This window comes from Citrus sinensis, chromosome 3, assembly GCF_022201045.2.
Source record: "Citrus sinensis cultivar Valencia sweet orange chromosome 3, DVS_A1.0, whole genome shotgun sequence".
NCBI classification, from domain to species: domain Eukaryota; kingdom Viridiplantae; phylum Streptophyta; class Magnoliopsida; order Sapindales; family Rutaceae; genus Citrus; species Citrus sinensis.
Window position 1 is genome coordinate 5,956,074 of NC_068558.1, and position 21,093 is coordinate 5,977,166.

The window sequence follows — 21,093 nt, forward strand, 5'->3', positions numbered from 1 at the left end:
TTTATAAGAACTTCATAAAATAAACAACTAAATAAGCTTTGTAGATAAGACATAATTTGATAATATATGTGGAGGCAAGGCATGCACTAGAACTTTTGCCAAGCAGATTGATACCTGCAATTATGTTGCTCGTGCGAGTCGTCTATGTTCTTCAGAATTTTATAGCTGCATGCATGCCTGTGCTGTCAAAATTGGGAAAAGCAAAAGGGGCTTTAAGTGCAATATGAAGTTCGGAAGCTCTCTATTTATTTGTTTAAATATGTTATCGTCTTGTCAAATAATTGATTATCTTTTCGCTACTTCAGGCTTTATCTATTACTCTCACTAATTAATACGCATGTACATAATCACATGCTTTACAATTTTGGCAATTACTAAAGTTCAGAAGCTGTCTTCTCTTGGTTTTTAATATGTTATTGATTTTCTTCTAGCCAAAAGAGTCTTCGGTACCCTAGATATATATATACTGATATGTGCTATAATCTAATGAAATCATGTCGTTATTTTAATCCAGTGGAGGTTAAATTAAAAAAAAAAAAAGAATTGATTTTTTTCGACTGCTTTTTATTTACTTTTGGATTTAATATACTCATGTGAAGTAATTTTAGTGATGAAAATATAAATTTCAACCTTTTCTGTAAACTATTTGAAGCCAGTAGAGACAATTAAAACTTTTTATTTGAGAAAATAAATTTATAGTTGAAATTAAAAAAATAAATTTTCAGAAAAAAAATTGGGACCTTTGTGGCTTCTCCACTGAGTGTAAGTTGTCGTGCACGTCTTGATCAACCCACTGAGGCCTAGGGATGGGCCTGGAAAGGCGGCTCATGCAGTTTACGTTAGCATTGCAAAGAAATGTCCTTAGGACGCGTTTGGCAGCTCGTATCAGACTATATCGTATTGCATTAAAACATTATTCTTATACAAACTCATGTTTGATTACAATTTTTAGTTGCATTGCACTATGTTAAAAAGGCGGCTAATACAATGAAAAGGAGTTAAAAATAATCACATGAGAGAGGAGGGTTTAGATTGTATTGCATTAAAATACTATTCATATTTTAAATTTAGTCATTTTACTTTTACTATTCAATAATTTACATATTTATATTAAATAAGATTTAATTTAAATAACAATATAAAATATCAATAAACCTAAATAATTAATTAATAAATAAATGATAATACATTATTTTACTTTATTACATAAACTCATTTTAATTATTTTACTTTAAATATGTAAAAGAATTTTAATTATTTAATCATTTATTATTCACTAAAATACTAAATTTAAGAATAAATTTACAATAATTATATTTGACTGTAATAAATAAAAATTAATTTATAAGTAATTTAAAAACTTAATATCGTGTTACATTATATTATATATTTTATTTATATTTATAATATTACAATATTATATTGTTTGACAATAGTATACCATTAGATTATTTTTATGTTATGAAAAAATAGTAGATATAAAATAATTATTTAATAATTAATTTGAAAATTAATAATATAACACCAAAATATTAATAAACTCAAATAATACCAATTCAACTTTAAATATTAATATAAAATAATATTATATATAATACAGTTCATAATACACCAAACATTATATTACATTACAAATTAATCTTGTATATTATAATGCAATATATTTAATATAATGTAACATATTATAGTGTACCACACTTTTACGCCATGTTTGGTTTGAAGAAATGAAAAGAGAGGAGAGGAGAGGGGGAGAATGGAAAGAAATAAAAAAGGAAATAGATGAATTCTATGTCAAACCAAACAATGAAATTGAGATTAATTCCTTTTTTCCCTCATTTTCTCTCCCTTTCTCTCCTTTCTATTTCTCTTCTCTCCTCCCATTTCTTCCAATCAAACATGCAAGAAAATCAGAGTGAATGATTTGCGTCTATTTGTCAATAAGTCTTGTTTTGCAATATTTTAGACTATGACAACGCTGGTGTGACAAATAGTTTATACATTTCAGACTGTGGTGGTTATCAAAATCCAAATCAAGATAGTAAAACTAATACAGAATTGGAATCACTCTTTGCTATTTTAATCAACTTGAACTTCCACATGGAACCTAATCGTTGTTAATTTATTCCCCCTTGACCTCTTCTCCGATCTAAAACAAGCAAGAACATGGAAATTTCGCAAAGAGCTTTTTAATTAAGGAAAATGGATCTTGATTTAGATGTATCTATTTATTATTTTCATTTTTCTTCCAACAATCAATTAGTGGATGTAAAAAAAATAAAAAATAAAAAAAAAATGCAAGATGACAGTAAAGGATTGAATCCCAAAATAATTTAGAAAATTCATTGCTTTATTTTTCCCCCGTAGCATATGACAGAAAAGGAAGTAACCAACAACAAAATGTTGAAAAAAAAATTCATTAGCAATCTAGAAACAGCCTGTCAGTTTCCCTATACATAATTTATGGCTGTGCTCTTTCAAGGACGTCGAAAATATACAGCTATAAAAATGTCGTGTTTCTGTTGCGAACTTGACTGGTGCATGAGCAGCGGCTAAGTAAGAGTGAAAAATTGGCAATAAACTTGACCGTGGTTGAGAAAGTCTCGGTGATTCAGAAGCAGTATTAGTTTTTTCACTCGCTCATTGTTACATGTATATTTCGTTGAGGATGTCATCTCATATTAATTAAAAATAATTACTCATTTAATAACATAAGTTTGAGACGATCTTTAACTTTTGAATTAACTTTTGATTGTGAGTTGATCTTGTAGGTCTTTATACGATAGAAAAATCTAACACGCATTGTACGTATGCATGAGAACATGAGTGGTTGAAGGACTCTCACCAGTATTTTTTGTATGAACAGGCTACGTTGCCAAGAAATCAACCGTATTGACTATTGAATTTGAAGGGTCGGATTGTAAAAAGGGTGTCCTAAATTAAAATGTAAACGCACTGGATAGGTGATACTCTATTCTATACCCCGTTGGTAAAGTCTTGTCAGTCATAACTAAATTAATCTTCTGTTTTAATTAGAGAAAATCCTAAAATACATTGCATGTACGCACGCACGCACGCCTGTTGCGTATATTTGTCAAAGATGCACACAGGTTGATGTTAAACAGACGGCAATCATGAAAAGAAGTTTCTTCTAATTAATGATAACTGGACTTTAAACCCGCACGCTTTAGAAAAAGTCTTGTCATATTCGGGTTAAAAAGAAGGTCAACAGCGACCTAATTCTGTGTGAAGTCCCAGTGGTTGGGCACCGCCTATTCTGTTCTACCAAATTATCAAGCTCCCCATCGATTCAAAGAAATAAAAAAATAAATTGAATGGCCAGTAGGGACAATTGTTTTTCTTCAGACGATTAAAAAAAACTTCAACTGCAAGTAAAATGAAAGGAAGAACGGAAGATGATGAAGATTCGTTGCCCAGAATTTTCTTCTTCACGTGTGGCGTCCCTTCCCCTTTTCGTCCTACTTTTAACTGTTGTCTCCACTAAAACGACCTTTTCACTCGAAAGGGGCAGGCCCCTTCTTTTTGACTCCTGCTGCCCTCTTCCAGAATTTTATTATATTGGTCCAGCGTCAGTTCCGAGTCAGGCTTTGTTTAACGTTTTTGTAATGGTACATCGTTTCCACGTCATCCGGCAGCTGTCCTCCTGATTTGTGAGGACGGTGGGCTCCACTTTTGAGAAGCGCCCAAATCGGAACGTAGACGGTATAGACTAGCTAGTTTCGGAAACTCTCTTTCCACGTCAGCTTGTAACGTCAATAATGATTGGCACCGATCGTGCGCACTTGGTCCCACGCATGACTTGTCTTTTGCTATATCGACAACGTTTTACTTCGTGTATCCAAGGTGGATGCTTCCAATGTAAAAAAAATTTTGTTTTATTTTATTTTACCTTTTGCTTTTCTTTTTGTTCGTGTATTTATGATATATATAATTATATATATATATATAACCTTGACAAAGGAGGCAATTGTATTCGTCTCTCTCCTATGTAAATCTTCAATTCTTTCTTTCGATTGTTTGATATCATATAGTTAGTTGTTGATAATTGCGATGCTTCCTTGCACCCACAAATAATTTGAATTACTAAACTCATCCATGACCCGCAATGAGTTTTTATGTTTTTAGAAAAACCCACTTGCTATGAAGTTTTACGAATTATCAAATTTACCCACAACCTGTATTGAATTTTTTATAGTTTTTTTTTAATTTAAAATCATAAAAACTAAAAAAGTACTCTTAATAATATATAAACATTAATTTTATATATCTTAAACTATAAATTTATAATACTTGCCAAAAAGAATTTGCATACAATACTCAATTCTAGATTTCATCAATGTAAATTAAAAAATGAATATTTCAACATTAAAATAAATATACAAAATATATTAATCCAATGCAAAATACTTCTATTGTAGGCAAATCATCATCACTACTATCAATGCCTTGTTACGTACTCCATCTCTTAATCAATATACAAAATATTGTCAATAATACTAACAAGTAAATTTTATACAACTACCGTTAACAATAAATTAAACAAATAAAAACTGCAATCATTAGGTTCAAGTCATTAATGCAAAACAAATTAAATCAATCAAATTAAAAAAAATATTAAAATTGAAAATGATAAAATTTCTACTTATTAAAAGCTTACTATATTATATATACACAAACACTAATAGATAGAAAAATACAGTATACAATATATTGAAATATGTACTTTTTTGTACTTTAGTTTGCATCGTTACTTTAACAAAAGTGAGGATGCCCTCATTAGAAAAGGATGTATATAAGATTGATAAAGTTTTAAAAATAAAAATAATTAAAATAAGGAATGCAGGTGAGGGATGGCAATGGGGTGGGGTGGGAGTGGGGAGACCTACCCGATTCCCCACCCCGTTAAAAGTTTTTGCCTCTATTCCCCACCCCATTCCCCAATAAATTTAGTGGGGTGGGGATGGGGAATCCCCATGTGGTGAATGATTTCCCCATCCCCACCCCATTCCTCATTTATCTATTTTATATTAGGTATAAATACATAATTTCAATAAGTTAAAAATTAGAGACTTAAAATAAAATCATCACCATATTATAAAGTATTTAAATTCTTTTAAAAAATATCTAAGAGTTTAAAACAATATCTTAAAATGATATTAAAAGTGAAAAATATTTAAAGAGCGTAACACCTTAAAAGAGAAAAGAAAATATAACAATGTTTTAGAGTTGAAAAATATTGTATGATTTTCTTTCATTTATATCATGTTTATATTACATAAAAAATTAAAAAAAATACTAATTTACATTATAATTGGTAAAATAAAAATTATTAAATAAGAATTAAAAACATATTTATATATAATGGGGATTGAGGTGGGGGTGGGGTGGAGAGTGCAAAACCAAACCCCACCCCATTAAGAATTTTAGGATTATTTTCCCCCACTCTACACCCCATTTCCCAAAAATTATTTAAAATTTTTCCTATTTGGGGTGGGGTTCCATGAGGCTCCAAAACCGTGGAGGATTTTGTCATCTCTATGCAGGTCGATGGATACCCACATGAGAATCAAGTAGATTTTTTCACAATACTAAACTCACCCGCAATCTACAGAGGGTTTGAGTTTGAAACACTAAAGCCGTCCACAACTAGCAAAATTATCCTCGACGGATGGATTTTGCCAGTGGATTTAGATGGATATGTGGGTGTGTGGGTGATTTTGCCATCCCATGTTAGGGAAATCCTTGACATTGTGCCAATTAATTTTTATTTCCATTCTAACGATTTACTAACCTATTTTAAAGATGAGTTCCATAAAATTTTGTAAACAAATGTTGAGTTCGAAAGACAAAAATCTCGTGTTTGTGCAAACTAAAGAAATCATCGGACTCAAAAATCTTAAAGTTGATGATAAGTAAGTGTTGACGAAAAAAAAAAGTTAGTGTAAAAATTAGTGATTTGAAAGTTTTACACGTTATAGCAAAGAGATTCGAAATCCAGAAAGGAGACAAAGCTAGCCTCAATAATTGATGCTACAATGTGCAACCGTCCACCAGAGTCCAGAGGAAAACAAATAATGGCTATAATTGATGCTAGCCGAAGCCTAATATAAAAAGGACTGTATGCACTCGATTAACTCGACCACGACCTGCAGAAAAACATATTGCATTATTATTTTTATGCGATGAAGACCTGGTTCTTTTTGGATTGAAGAGTCACATCAAAAGCATAGTTTGATGCCTATTCATAGACCAAATTTGATGATTCATATACTGGTACTGGTATGTTTTCATGTAGGTAGCTGTGATTTTATTTGTTTGGTATCACCTGAAATTTTTTTAGCTGGCACGTTTGTTCAAGTTGAGCAACGCCAAACTCTTCACCTACTACTTGTGTTTCAATCCCATCACGAAAGTGACTGATATTTATGACTTTTTATAAAACGTTTACATATATTTGGCCTACAAAATTGAATTCCATCTATGTCCTTCAATTGTGTTTGGAATCCGAGGGTGAATTCATGCCTGTGTAATGACAAATTAGGAATGAATAATTACATCCATCATTAGTTGCTCATATATCACCACATGTGCCGTCTTATGTGGTTAATTAAGATTTATCAAAAAGTAAGTGTTCGTTAATTAGTCCACTTCGGGAATCTACAAAGAAAATATTTTATGGCAATCAAAGTCATATCTTGCACACTTGATTTGTAATAAATTTCATGCACGTTCATTCTCTTGCTACTCGTCAAAAATAGCTGGAAATTAATTAACAACTAATCTTGTCTTGTAACTTTTTGTTTTCGTTTTGTGTTTTCTTTCCTGTTTCTACTTTCTCCATAATGTTTTCAGTTTTTACAATTTATGTTTCCCTTTAATGACAAAATTTTAATAAAAAATTTCATTCAAGCAACAAAACATTCACACTTTAAAAAAAAAAAAAAAAGTGAATGCAAGTATTATCAAAACTGTATGAAGTAAGTAGTTGAAAGCATTAAACATTAAGTTTAAACCTAAAAGATTAGGGAAATAGTGTCGATCTCCGTTATTTTATTTTATTTTCACTGAGTTTAAAGAAGGTAATGTGAAAATACACTTAAACCGAAAAAGGGGTATTAATAGAGACACGTTCTAGAAAATGGTCGTGATATGTAACATCGTCGCTTGTTGCATTTTTTTGGTAGATTGGGACAATGAGTGCAAATATTTCTCCATCGTTAATGTTTGTTGCTTCTACTTCTGTGCCTCTACAAATCTATTCTGATCAAGGCCTCGTTGTCATGATAAATAAATTTAAACCTACAAGATTTCGCGTCTCTTTAGAAGATGTAATTCTCACTGTTTCTGGTTGAGTACGCGAGCAAATGTCAAAAATTTTACTAACTACTATTGCTCATTTCTACACACTCGCGTTTACATTCCTTGGTACATATTTGGGGGGGAAAAATTGCACATATACCATCTACAAGCCCTAGTTTCCTAAATTTTTCTTTTGAAAACTTTTTCACTTACCAAGACACACCGACAACTGAAGTGAAATACGCATTGTTATACAGTCTCTCTTTCATTAAAAAAAAAAAAAATGTGTGTGAAGAAAAAATTTCTTCCAAACATTTGGTGGTAGATGAGTAGATCCTACCCTACTAATTATAAGTTCAAAAGTCGAGAAAAACTGAACTTGTTCTGAACTTAAATAATAAAAAAAAATTCAAATGACGGTGTGATAGAACTATAGAGACAAGATTCCAACAAAATTTTTATATTATTTCTCTGTGAACTTCATTGTAAATTATAATATAATATTTTGTTTCGTTAGTAAGATTCCTTAAAAGCGAAGTTTAGTTTAAAAGCCTGTTCACTCTTTTAGCGGTGTTCTTAATTGGCTTATGAAACAACCCCGAAGTCAAGTTTCAATATCCGAATAAATTTACTAATAAACCTTTAGTCTTATAGGAGATTCATTACACTCACAATGTGTGAGAATAAGGGTTCAAGTCTCCATAAAATATATTAAAGAGTTAATTTAACAGTGTTGTGAGTGAAGTAAATACTCTTCTGAGCATTAGAGAGGGTAAACAATCTTGAAGATATTTTTATGAATGAAGTAGACACTCCTTGATACCTCCTCACAAATATTAGAGGAAGTTTAAAGATCATCAAATGTAATAGTTCTATATATTGGTATTAAAAAAAAAAACAACTCTTAAGAAAGTTGAAAAACCAACAAGCGAGTAACATTTTTTTACGCACTCGAGCGTGTAGTGTCTGCACATCTTGCCCATGAATATATAATAATATAGAAGGTTCGTTATCAATTAAAATATATATATATATATAGTGGGCACACGCCACAGCGAACCATCCTGAGCGTGGGCTCCACCGCCGGTTTCCTTTTCTAGACCACACAAGCCTTGAATTCCCTAGAATTCCCGAATTTGTTACAATTTTCAACTCAATTACTTAACCCGACCCCTTTTTGCCAGCTTGGGCTACGGTCCCCGTGATTTGCCTCACGAGATTAGCGCTATTGCAGCCGTAAAAAGAAAAACCACTCTCACAGCCTTTGTAAATTTCGCACGTGACACCACGACGCTAAACACGTGAATTCATTTTTCCCTATATTTCAATGAATACTTACATATTTTTTCTCGCAATTGTCAAAAATCATCCAAGGAAAAAAAAAAAAAGTGTCAGACATATTATTTCCGTCACCGACGACTGCCAACTGTGACATAGATCGAAAATCTGTCCACGAGCTATGACTGGCCGAAGCTGACACGTGGCCACATCGCGTATATACGTTTACAGGTGGCAACGTTATAATAGCTCTAAAGTTTCACCTACACGTGTCAGTTTCAAACGTAGGACCTGCGAAGGCGCCCCCCTATATAGTAATATGTTTTTCTCGCTCAAAATAAATAATATAATAATGATCAAATACGCTAATTTAAAAAAAAAAAAAGATTTGGTGAAAAATTGCAGTAGTGTTTCCAATTCAACAACCAGGTTGTCTTGTTGAACACGTCTTTTATGAGAGAGAGAGAGAGAAAGAGTATCAAAAACTCTATAAATACCAAGGCTTTTGAGCTTCATTTTCCTTCCTTCTTTTTCTCTTCCATTCGGTTAGTTATAATTTCTCTCTTTCACATTTTGCGTATCTCTTAGTTTTTATTTAGGGCATCTTTTTTCCTATTCTTTTATTTTTCTCAGCCTTTTCCATTCATTTGAGTTGAGGCAAAGCCTTTTTACTGGCCTCCTCTTAGTCCTATTCATTTATAAATATTGGTTTACTATTAATATTCAGATTGCGTTTGGCCGCTCGGAAAACGAAGCTCTTGCGTTTCGTTTCTTTCACTGGTGATTCAGGTAATGAATATGAAATCTCGCCCCTCTCTTTTTAACACCATTAATATCGCTGGTTTTACGATATGAAAATGAATTTCAGTTTCAGGAGAAGTCTTGTTTATTTATTTGTCTGCCTGAGGGTGGGTCCATTTTAATGGCTAGTTTTTTGAACCCCAGATTAGGTTAAAGGATCCATTATAGTTCTGGTATGCGAACGAAAATGCTTATATTAAAAAAAGTGGATTGATTTTGACGGCGCATTTGTTTATTTTTCTTTTGATTTTATTTATTTATTTTTATTTTTTAAGTTTCTATTTTGTCGGTTGCTGTGAACTAGGTAAAGATGTTGAAATATCGAAAAAGTTTCCTAATCATTTTCCTTTTTTGATGTTAACCTCTCAAAAGAAATTTTTTATGACCTTTCAATCACACACTTTAATTGGCTTAAACTTTCACTAATATTGCCTTGGTTGCAGATGCGCTAATGGGTTCATGTGATTCATCGGTGCTTTTTTACTATTTTTTTTTCCCTTCCTCTTTTAATTGGTTTAATTAATTATTTTCATGTTGATGGTTGGAGTTTATGACCGTTTCGGTAGTTGCATTGTCTTTTCGTTGCACCAAGCTTTTAAGTTTTCACGTTGTTTATTTTAAACATATTTTTTTGCATTTAATGAAACTCGATCTGAAAGCGACTTATGAGTCTAAGAGGTGAAATTACCTTCTTGTTTAAATCTTGGGTATGCATTATAGAGATTGTAAACTATGTGCTGTGCTGCAAGAGCTGGACAGGCTGCTGAGTCTGACGTTTTTATTTTGTCATTTATAAATGTTCTTGATACGACGAATTTTATAAATGAGAAGTGACACCATGTCGTCGTGTAGGTAAGGTGGATGACAATAATTGGAGATGATATTGCTTATATTTTATGTTTTTCCTTTCAAGGATTTCATATTTTGTGGTACGTGCACTTCGATGGAATTTATATATGTACATATATATGCTGTGCTTTGGTAATTAATTGCATAGAGTTTACTTAACATGAACACCAAGTCTAGAAGGTGGGTTTATTTTCTTTTCTTTTTCCCCTGTTAGGCTGTTACTGAAAGATATGGATGTTAGACATAAATATAAGTGAAATAATTTTTTGTTCATGAGAACAGAACAATGATTTTAATGGACTATTTCTGTACTATTCTTCAGGTTGAAGGAGGTGCATTTTGGTTTGCTTTGGAGCAGCGTACCTTCTTTATATTGAGGACTTTTTTCTCAAATAATGATCAGTCAGTTGCCATAAATGCAGTGTAGATTTGGAGATGCGAAGGTATGGAGATAATGATATTATGAATTTATGAACATGTACGTGTTCTGTTTTTCTCTGCAGAAATAACATGGTTGAATAATTATTTCTTCCCCAGTTTTCAGGAAGCTTGCGCTTGATGGACCGCTCACCAACTAGCAGTGATAAGAAAACATTAAAGAGGTGGTTTTTCATAGATAAAAGAGTTGGGTAGAAAAATTATTTTTCCAGATTAAAGAGATAAAATTGTGTTTGACCCAGTGGGCTGTTAACATCACACAATTAAATTAGTTTATAGAGTTTAAGTAGCTTGCAAGTAATTTGGACCTAATGGAGTTGAAGTCAAATCAAGCATCTCCTGTTCTTACTGATCCTGCATCGTTGAACAAATCGAAGCTTGGCATACATTCCAGGCTGCCTTACTCGCAGCCAGGGGCTTCGTTCTCTGGCAAGTGTATTGCGATTCCAAGGAAAAAGCCTGGGAAGCTTGATGACGTTAGGTCCAATGGATGGTTGGACGCCATGAAATCCTCATCCCCTCCTCGAAAGAAGCTAATCAAGGATTTCAATGCTGATGTCGGTTTAGATGACTTTGATATTGCTTACTGCTCCTGGATGGTAAGCAATTGCATTCTGAATAATTGTTGAATTGAATAAAGTACTGTATTTTTAAGTTCCTGTATTATCAAATCATTTGTTCCTCTCTCTTTTTTCCAACCGTGTGCAGCTTAAGTATCCATCAGCGCTAAAATATTTTGAGAAAATTATGAGTGAAGCAAAGAAAAAGAAGATTGCCATTTTTTCAGATTATGATGGAACTCTTTCTCCAATTGTTGATGACCCGGATCGTGCCATTATGTCTGACGGTGTAAGAATTTTCTCTTCATTTGTTGCATCTTTTGCTGCCTCGTGCTTCAATAAAAATTATAAATTGTTTTGCAGATGCGCTCTGCTGTAAGAAATGTTGCAAAGTATTTCCCGACAGCAATTATTACTGGGAGAAGCCGTGATAAGGTACATGGAGAAAACTTAATTGCTTTGGGGTTTTAAGAATTTTGTGCATTAGTTTTTATTCATTTTGTGCATTTATTATTTGGCTACCTTTAGGGTCTGATTCAATGTATATTTTATCAGGTTTATGAGTTGGTAGGACTAACAGAACTCTATTATGCCGGTAGTCATGGAATGGACATTATGGGTCCTGTCGACCACACAGTGTCTGATGACCATCCAAACTCTATTAAATCTACTGACCAACAGGTAAGAGATAACAAGGCCTTCAAGCGACTACCCTTTTCATTAACTTCCAGAAATCTTGAAAAATACTACACTTCCTGGGATTTTATTCATTTTTATGCAATGTTAAGCTTTGCGGTTTTGCTTCTTCTCTGTTTTGGTGTGGCAGGGCAAGGAAGTAAATCTTTTCCAGCCTGCTAGGGAATTCTTACCTATGATCGATGAGGTACAGGATTTGTTGTGTAATGTAGATGAAGAAGCATAAGCTAACATGTTGAGAAAGAATTGATTCTATATTTAATATTTTATGCCAGGTTTTTAGAACCCTCGTTGAGAACACTAAAAGCGTCAAAGGTGCAAAAGTTGAGAACCACAAGTTTTGTGTTTCTGTACATTATCGTAATGTAGATGAGAAGGTGATCATCACTATACTTTCCGAATGCACTTTCTCTTTCTCGTGCTTGTAAATTCTAAGATGTCCTCTGTTCTTCTGACTTCAGAGCTGGCCTACAATAGCTCAGTGTGTGCACGATGTCCTTAAAGACTACCCTCGTTTGAGATTAACTCATGGGCGGAAGGTATTTAATTTTGGCTAAACCGAGTACTCCCTGTTTTGTTCCTGATTCGTCTATATCTGACGTGAGATTTTTTATTTTTATTTTTGGCTGATTTGGTTTACTTGGCTATCAGGTTTTAGAGATCCGTCCAGTGATTGACTGGAACAAGGGAAAAGCAGTCGAATTCCTTCTTGAATCTCTCGGTAACATTCTCTACAATAACAAGCATGCCACCTTGTAACAGGGTTTGATCATCATATTGTATCCTTTGGTGCAGGGCTTAGTGATAGTGATGATGTGCTCCCCATCTACATAGGAGATGATAGGACTGATGAAGATGCATTTAAGGTATTACCCTTGTTATTTATTTCAGTTGGGAGGTTGGTTAAATTTCATTACGTACATAGTACGATGCTTAAACAATTAAATCCTGATTTTATACTTAGGTGTTACGAAAGGGGAATCGAGGATATGGAATCCTTGTGTCTTCCGTCCCCAAAGAAACCAAGGCATTTTACTCTCTCAGGGACCCCTCGGAGGTGAAGATTCTGCTTTATATAAAAATCTTTTGCTCTGTTTATATCTGCTATGAAATCCTTACTCATTAATTAACGCAATGCAGGTCCAGGAATTTCTCTTGTCTTTGGTGCGTTGGAAGAAGTTGGAAAAAGAATTTGAATCAGCTACAAGTTCACTGTTCACAAAAGGGGCACAGGCAACCTCTGGCTTGGAGAAAGAGCGTTGACAGTTAGTTCCAAACTGAGCTGCTAAAATATATCAACGCCGTTGGCTGAGTTATTTGCAACTAGAATTGAGCCATTTTGAACTGATTAGTTGTTCTTAAATCATTATTATTCATTATTTGAGTAGTCTTTATATGTAAAGCTGATGGATTTTAATTTATTATCAATTGAGTTTAATATTTTATATACATTGAATAATGAGACGTTCTGTATAATTGATTATATCTTATGGTCTCTATCTATATCTCATATTAGTTCATCACTCTTAGTTCAGTTCAGGATTAATTGATCTTTTCTGGTAATATATCATCCGTCCGTTATTAGAAATTTATTGCCTTAATTGGGTTTGTAATGCTGTCAATGACAATGCTATGCTGCCGCAAGACACGGCAAGTGTAAGTGTGCGTGCGCCGTGCGGGGTCAAATTGAAACTGTGTGCGGAGTATCCGAGGGGAGATGTTGCCATCAATCATGGCCTCCTACGTTTGAGACAATTGCGGGCGTCGTCTCTCTTCGATATTATCAGCAAATTTTCGCTCTTTGTAATCAACCGATTTTTTTTAATTTAAATTAAGGCTTTGTGCTAAGTGACCGCCAGCTAAACCAGTGCAAGTAATGAATAATCCAATGGGCTCAACTAAGGGGAAGTTATCAAGGCCCACTAAATTAAAGTTTATCCTTAAACCACGAGTGAATTAGTGAGAGTGACACGTGCAATGGAAATATCCGAGAGCAGCTTTGCATATGGTAAAATAAATAAATAACAGAAATAACAACAATATATATATATATATATATATATATATATATATATATATAAATTTTACAGTAGCCACGGTCCCCACACCATCTGATTCTGATCAGCTCACTCTCTTCCCCCGCTGAAAAAAATGTCAATCTCCTTGCGATGTCCGCCCTCACAAGCTCTCTCTTCATTTTCTTTCCAGGTAAGTTGTAATGTACAGTGTATATTAAATTGAATGGTTGATATATTTATACAGATACAGTTAGTTAATTGAGTTGTTTGAATTGACTTGCAGGGAAGAAATTCGAGACTGATATCAACAGCTTCTGATGTGCACTTCAACTTCCGCTCATCGTTTCCTCACATTCGTGCTTCTTCATCTTCTTCTTCTTCGCTTGATGCAGGTCACCTCTCACTCACCTTACTCTCTGTCGTTCAAAATTTTAATGATTCATACTTGTTTTATTATTTAATTGGTTCTTCTGAAAAAAAAAAAAATCAAATGAAGGACTGAGTACGGAGCTGGATGCTGTGTCTAGCTTTAGCGAAATCGTTCCTGACACTGTTGTTTTCGATGATTTTGAGAGGTATTAAATTTTAGGCCTTTTCTTTTTCTTTAAATTTTTTTTTTAAGAAAAAAAATTGTTCTTAGTCGAGTAGAATCTAATCTACTTTAATATTTCTTTTAGCAGCATTTATCTATTTTTTCAATTTTTTTTCTATTGAAATTTAGATTCCCTCCAACTGCTGCTACTGTTAGTTCTTCTCTCCTTTTGGGAATTTGTAGCCTCCCTGATACAATATTCAGAGTAAGCATTTTTCATCCGCGGAGAGTAATTTGGTCTTAACAAAATTGAGATTTGGTTTCTCATTAAATCAACTGCATTTTCTGTATAGAATGCTGTGGACATGGCTTTGGCTGACTCCAGTTGTTGTGAGCTTGAGAATTCTGAGCTCAGACTGTCCTGTTTCTTCAACAAGGTTGGCTTTGTTTTAGCTTACTTTTTAGGAAAGGAATATGGGTGGTTCTTTCCTTGGAATATTGAAGAGTTTTCAACCATTGGAGATGAATGTGTAGGCATTGGTGAATGTTGGAGGTGATTTGGCAAAAATGGTACCTGGTCGGGTTTCAACTGAAGTGGATGCACGACTTGCTTATGACACCCATGGAATTATCCGGAAGGTACTGGTTTCTTTTCAATTCAGTTCTTTTAGCATCTTTCACTGTGGGAATGAAGAATGTTCGATTCAGTAATATGCAACAAATACATGAATTGACATTGATGCCCTGGGGACCTGAAAATCATAATTTGATTGCTATCTATATCTCAAACTATGAATTTACATCATTCTTTCAGTGCTGCATCAAGTTTATCTGCAAACTTTCGTGGTAGTTGGAGGTGTTTTTTTCCATCTGGTGATTGTTGACCCAGGAATTGGTTGTCATGTGAAATACTTCTAATCATGTTTATTTTCTGGATCTTTCTGCTCAAGACCCAGTTCTGTCTGCTTGACCCACTTTTACTGAAGTGTCATTTTAAATTTTCAAATACTCTATGCTTGCTATGTCGGTCATAGGAATCCTAAGCCACTTTGTTTCTTTCTATGGAGATTGCAGTGTTTCTTAGTGGATTTTCTTCAATGTTAGAGTGATTTTGTGATTTTTGAATCAAATGAGAACTAGCTCTATGGATCTTTTAACTTCTAGATATGGGAATGTCTACCACATTTTGGTAGTAAGTCAATAGCATGATTGCTTTTGGAACACATCTCATTTCTGTTTATGTGCACGGCAAAAAGCTAAATTGCTTATCTGGAGAAACTAGAATAGAGATTTTGATGTATCACACTTGTAGAATGTGAAATTCTAATTTAAAAATCCTAGTACGTAGGAGTTTAGTACGGTATTTCTTTCTGAATTATTGGTACATTGAGTGTCATTAATTTTTTGCTTAAGTTCTCTTCTTTATCAATATATATTGTTGAAGGTATAGTCTTACCTCTAAAAAATACAATGTTTAAATGAACCTTTGGTTGGGAGAGGCTTCCTGCTTCTTCTTCTTCTTCTTCCTTTCCTTTTCCTTTCTTTAGTTTCTAATAAGTTGTTTATGATTGTGTTTTTTCAACCTTCGGGGATATGTTTGGTTTATTCAACAAAATAATACCTCAGCAATTTGACTTTCACTGGTTTTTATACAGATCCTTGATATGCAATTTAATGCCTGTAGTTTATCGAAATGTGCAGGTGCACGATTTGTTGAAGTTGTACAGCGAAATTGATGTTCCTCCTGAGCGTCTATTGTTCAAAATTCCTTCAACTTGGCAAGTGAGTATCCAAATAAAATAGGTTGGGGTTGGTGACCTCAAAATTTTTCTGTGGTAAATCTGTAGTGAAAGCCAGTTATTCTTTTCATTTCTCTTTGGCCCTTCACTTTATTGACTTCTTGTCAGGGAATAGAGGCCTCAAGATTGCTGGAATCTGAGGGCATACAGACACATTTGACCTTTGTGTACAGGTACTTACATAGTTGAATCAAGTAATAGTATCATTTGATTGTTATGGTTTAAAGATAAAGTTGGGTCCATGTTACAATTAAAAATTCTTTGCTACATCTGTTCTCACCTTCGGACAATAATCTTTATTTGTAGAAAGATTGATGTTTATGCTAATGTATGACATTAGTTTACATGGTTCGTGTGTACTTCAGTTTCTCCAGAGAGTTTTTGCTCATTTGTGCACCTGGTCCATCTCTGTGACTCTTTTGTCTTTTAATATTAACAGAATCTTATTTTTACTGTTTCTTAAAAAGAGTAACGTGTATTGCACTCTGGCTTCAAAGATCTTTGTGATGTTTTCTGGAAGTCCACTTTAAGCCAGAACTTCTCTGATAAGCTAATAAGATCAATTTATCATCTGGCAGGCCTGGTGTTCTCACACCAATTTTCTATTATATCTTACGTAGTTGGTTGTATGTCCAAAATGTGTGCCGGCTTCATTGGAAAATCTTTTTGTTTATGGTTGAAGTATAAATTAGAAGCATAATTCTGATATTTGAGCTTTGTTAGTGAAATTTCAGCCATCTCATTGACTACTCTATTGACATCATTATATGATAAAATTTGAATAATCTGTTTGACAAGGTATGTTAGCTAGAATTTCCAAGTGTAATGTAGCATTTCCTTATGTTGCAAGTGTCCTTGCACAAAGAATCATTTTTCTGTACTGTAACTGCTTTAACGAGCTATGCAAATTATATGTTCATTCTTGGCATTTTTAAATCCCCAAACTATCTGCTCCTAAGTTTCTTGTTTGAAACGGTTTAAGTAATAGCACCAACATGTAATTTTATTCTGATAAGATGTCGAAGCATTAGCATCTGATAAGTAGTTTTACTCTTCTGTTAGTTCTCAGTTTACTATAACCTCCATGACATGATGGCTTTTTACTTCCTTTCTTGCATCTTTTCTTTACAGAATGACGTAGTTAAGTTTGTGCTGGTTTGAAATCAAATCAAAATTTTATTCATATTTTATTATGGGCTTGGTCTTGTCTTCAGCTTTGCTCAGGCTGCAGCTGCTGCCCAAGCTGGTGCTTCTGTTATTCAGATATTCGTCGGCCGCCTTCGGGTAATGATCTGGCTTTTAACTAATAATGAGGTTTAGCAAACCTTCAGGGGGTCATGGGTAACATAATTAAAGTGCATATCTTGTCTTTCAGGATTGGGCTCGCAATCATTCTGGTGACCCTGAGATAGATGCTACTCTTAAAAGAGGAGAGGATCCTGCTTTATCTTTGGTTAGTTGAATAACGTTTTCTTCTGAATATGTTATCCACATTGATGCTCAAGAAGCTGTTTTAGGTCACAAGTGTTTTGTACACTGTTGGTTAATATTCTTAAATGCTGCTGAATATATATACAAGTTTTAGAAAATTCTAAAATACGAATGCCATGTTTATCTGTCATATTAATTAGGATGCATTCCTCTCTTCTGACTTTGATGTGTACACAGGTGGGAGCCCTGGTGGAACCCACATTATTGTGAGAGGAGATTTCTTTGAATCTTAGCAGTCAATGAATTCCCTATTGTTAAATAGGATATTCAATGACATGAACTGTGTAATTGGATTGAAATGCCATTTGACATCCAGATACATGTTGAATTATCAAAGTTGCTAGATGGCTTATGTTTATGACTGTAGCACACTAGCAATCGACAATTGATTGAACCCAACTACTATTATGCTACATTGCAGGTGTCAAAGGCCTACAATTACATTCACAAGTATGGACATAAATCAAAGTTGATGGCAGCAGCAGTTCGAAACAAGCAAGATTTATTTAGTCTTCTTGGGTAATTATATGACTCAACTTTGATCCCATTTAACTGGAAATCTTGATAACTTTAGTTTCATGAATGAGATTTGTGGCTCACACTGATTCACTGCTTGTCCAGAGTTGATTATATCATAGCACCATTGAAGGTACTGCAGTCTCTCAAAGAATCTGCCATTTCTCCTGATGAGAAATACTCTTTCGTTAGGAGGCTATCCCCTCAGTCTGCTGCTATGTACAATTTTACTGAAGAAGAGGTCTGCGTTTTCTCAAATTTCCCGTTTATTCATTGTCCTTCATCTAGTGTTTTATTTTGTGAAACTGACATAGATAGGACAGGATGACGCAAAATTACTCAAACCATTACTAAATGCAGTCTAATGATCCTTTATTTATATTATGCAGAGTATGATCATCGTACACAGGCTTACTGCATGTGGTAATCTTAAGGCATTGATATTGACTAGTTGCCGCATGTAATGAGCATAGTTGCATGTCAGATATTTATAGAGCAACATTAAAAATCCAAAAACTGCTTTAACCATGGCCATAGTAATCTTAATTTGTTAGTAATCTTGATAAATAAGTTGCATGTAATCATTTTCCTCTTTGATAAATAAGTTTTATTACTTTCATAATAGTGGGTGTATATGGTAATCTTGTGCTTGTGTTTACAATTCTTCCCACCATGGTTCTCTCTATTCCCTTTGCCGCCATCTGCACTTCTATTTTTGCAACCACTGCCTTGAATTTAATAGCAGAAGCCATCATCAATGCCATTTCTACTATTTCCGTCAGTTTAACCACCTCTTACTACCAATCACTGCTTTGTTTTGTGGTCTTAAGTGCAATGCACGTTCAGTCTGGGTCCTGTCCAGAATGTGTGGTCATCTTAATTTTACGCTGTAAACTGATTTGCTAATCGATCCCTTCTTTGTGAATTGTGATCAGCTTACCAAGTGGGACCAATTAAGCCTAGCATCAGCTATGGGCCCTGCTTCTGTCGAGCTTCTGGCTGCTGGACTTGACGGTTATGTAAATCAAGCAAGGCGAGTTGAGGAGTTATTTGAGAAGATGTGGCCACCCCCAAATGTGTGAAGTGGTTATGTCTGTCTACTATTGCAGAGCTCCTGGGGAATAAGGGGACAACACACCGCGCCACACCAGCTTCAAATGCTGCTTTTATTTCCTTCTTTTTTATTTTGTTCCTGGATTTTGCCTTTTACTGGCGTCTGGGGTCTTATCTGCAGCAGCAGCAGATGTTTCAATTAAAGGTTCTTAATTTTCACCAAACAAGTTTGATGTGAATCAAGTATCTCTTCGTAATCATGTGATAGATAGGATCACAGGAGGATTCCACTGGTGTCAATGAACAATGCGATTTTGTGTCTTTTGGATTCGCGGTACCATTGATTGCGGATCTTGTTCCACGATGTGTTGAGTGAGCTACGTGGCGAAAGCTGTGTGCTGGGATTACGTGCCGCCAATATCAGAAAGTGACAGCAGTATGTTTTTTTCTAATAATTCTTCTGTTTCGTTTTCAAAATGATTGTGGTGCTGAGAATGAGGAAGGAATTTGGTGAATACATCCACGTCTGCAAAATCTATAGCCGGGAAGTGAAAGTTGCTGCCTTTAAAAAAAGAAATTGGAGTTATAAAATAAAAATGAAAGGAATTATAGTAACAAAATAAAAAATTAATAATATATGGTAAATATAATTTTTGAAAATGATAAATATTTTTGTAGGTTTTTATAAAGTCAATTTAGTAATGTATTTTATTAAATGTTTTAGTGTTATAACTAAAAATATACAACTGCTTAACACCAACACTAAACAAAGCTTAGGACTCTTTAACCCTCATCTCTATGGGTCTGGGTGATCAGCCTCCACGAAAATTTGTTTATGGGGAAGGCTAGATTAAAATTCTCTCCTCACTTACCTATTAACTTTGAAAATTTAGAAATACTTTTTGTTCATAATTGAAGTAATATTATTTCCAAAGTATAATTCGTGGTTGACTTTTGTCATGAAACGAGAAGTGTGTACTGTGTAGTGTTGTTTTCAAAATAGAATAAAAATCAAAGTTACAAAGAGTGCTAATAACAAGAAATTAACTTATTAGTAGGTAAAAATGTAATGTGATGAAAACTTTCTCATGGTGGTATGAGAAGTTTGAAGTTCGAATCACATGGATATGGAGTTAATGCTATTGCTCAAATTGGTGGAGGGACAATTGAGTTAGTGGCTTAATGCTACTTCAAAAAGGCAAGTATATATAAATCAACGATAAATTCTCTAATTTTACATCTTTAGAGAGAAATAAGAAATTAAGTGTGACTTTTTATTCATAAAATTAGTAATAATACAGAAAATATATACTAAGCTTCCAATCATTTCATAACAACAAACCAAATCGGTGATCGATTATTTTATTTTTAAAACATCATGTGAAAACCAATCTTTGCTCATTTCTCTGTTTGATTGGAGGTGCAGTGCATGTGAAATCCGTTGATCCATATGGGATTTGCATGTGGCAAACATGAATGTATCGAGCATATTATTATTATTATTATTATTATTGGAAAATGGACCAATTATTGTTTAGCGCGTGACTCGTTGTTCAAAAGAAAAATGATAATAATAAGAATAATAATAATTTCATCTCCTTAAATGTCCTTCGGTCTTGTTTTGAATCATTACTTTTATGTTTCTCGCCAATAATTCTGAACTGGGGGAGGGGCACAAATCACTGTCAGTCACCAAATCTTTGGCCACGAACATGCATTTTCTTTAAGGTTGTGGCCGAGAACAG

At 33.9% G+C, this 21,093-nt stretch overlaps 2 protein-coding genes across 5 annotated transcripts; both read left to right on the plus strand.

Moving 5' to 3' along the window:
• Window positions 1–9,119: 9,119 nt before the first annotated feature.
• On the plus strand, window positions 9,120–13,459 carry LOC102620821 (probable trehalose-phosphate phosphatase F). 3 transcript variants are annotated; one of them, XM_052437746.1, is made up of 14 exons: window positions 9,120–9,384; window positions 10,249–10,325; window positions 10,568–10,688; window positions 10,783–11,282; window positions 11,392–11,532; window positions 11,607–11,678; window positions 11,799–11,924; window positions 12,070–12,126; window positions 12,215–12,316; window positions 12,401–12,478; window positions 12,591–12,660; window positions 12,735–12,805; window positions 12,904–12,996; window positions 13,080–13,459. In XM_052437746.1, exons 4-14 carry the CDS (start codon window positions 10,995–10,997, stop codon window positions 13,200–13,202), a joined length of 1,221 nt encoding a protein of 406 aa, XP_052293706.1. In that variant the 5' UTR covers window positions 9,120–9,384; window positions 10,249–10,325; window positions 10,568–10,688; window positions 10,783–10,994; the 3' UTR covers window positions 13,203–13,459. The 3 variants fall into 3 exon arrangements, with proteins under 3 accessions (XP_052293706.1, XP_006477242.2, XP_024954537.2); XM_006477179.4 differs by lacking the exon at window positions 10,249–10,325; XM_025098769.2 differs by lacking the exon at window positions 10,249–10,325 and having other exon boundaries at window positions 10,790–11,282.
• A 530-nt stretch (window positions 13,460–13,989) lies between these two features.
• On the plus strand, window positions 13,990–19,669 carry LOC102621482 (uncharacterized). 2 transcript variants are annotated; one of them, XM_006477182.4, is made up of 13 exons: window positions 13,990–14,147; window positions 14,241–14,349; window positions 14,454–14,532; window positions 14,679–14,754; window positions 14,843–14,926; window positions 15,024–15,128; window positions 16,191–16,271; window positions 16,397–16,461; window positions 17,503–17,572; window positions 17,664–17,741; window positions 18,201–18,298; window positions 18,401–18,536; window positions 19,231–19,669. In XM_006477182.4, exons 1-13 carry the CDS (start codon window positions 14,091–14,093, stop codon window positions 19,375–19,377), a joined length of 1,185 nt encoding a protein of 394 aa, XP_006477245.2. In that variant the 5' UTR covers window positions 13,990–14,090; the 3' UTR covers window positions 19,378–19,669. The 2 variants fall into 2 exon arrangements, with proteins under 2 accessions (XP_006477245.2, XP_052293707.1); XM_052437747.1 differs by lacking the exon at window positions 19,231–19,669 and adding an exon at window positions 18,685–19,087.
• The last annotated feature ends 1,424 nt before the right edge of the window (window positions 19,670–21,093 follow it).

Bases quoted from the DNA above. Each gene is read 5' to 3' on its own strand.
- LOC102620821 (XM_052437746.1), top strand. From the start codon at position 10,995: ATGGAGTTGAAGTCAAATCAAGCATCTCCTGTTCTTACTGATCCTGCA. The intron at 11,533-11,606 runs GTAAGAATTTTC...ATTGTTTTGCAG, and splicing joins GTGCCATTATGTCTGACGGT to ATGCGCTCTGCTGTAAGAAA. The intron at 12,806-12,903 runs GTATTACCCTTG...TTTTATACTTAG, and splicing joins CTGATGAAGATGCATTTAAG to GTGTTACGAAAGGGGAATCG.
- LOC102621482 (XM_006477182.4), top strand. From the start codon at position 14,091: ATGTCAATCTCCTTGCGATGTCCGCCCTCACAAGCTCTCTCTTCATTT. The intron at 14,148-14,240 runs GTAAGTTGTAAT...ATTGACTTGCAG, and splicing joins TCTCTTCATTTTCTTTCCAG to GGAAGAAATTCGAGACTGAT. The intron at 14,533-14,678 runs GTATTAAATTTT...ATTGAAATTTAG, and splicing joins GTTTTCGATGATTTTGAGAG to ATTCCCTCCAACTGCTGCTA.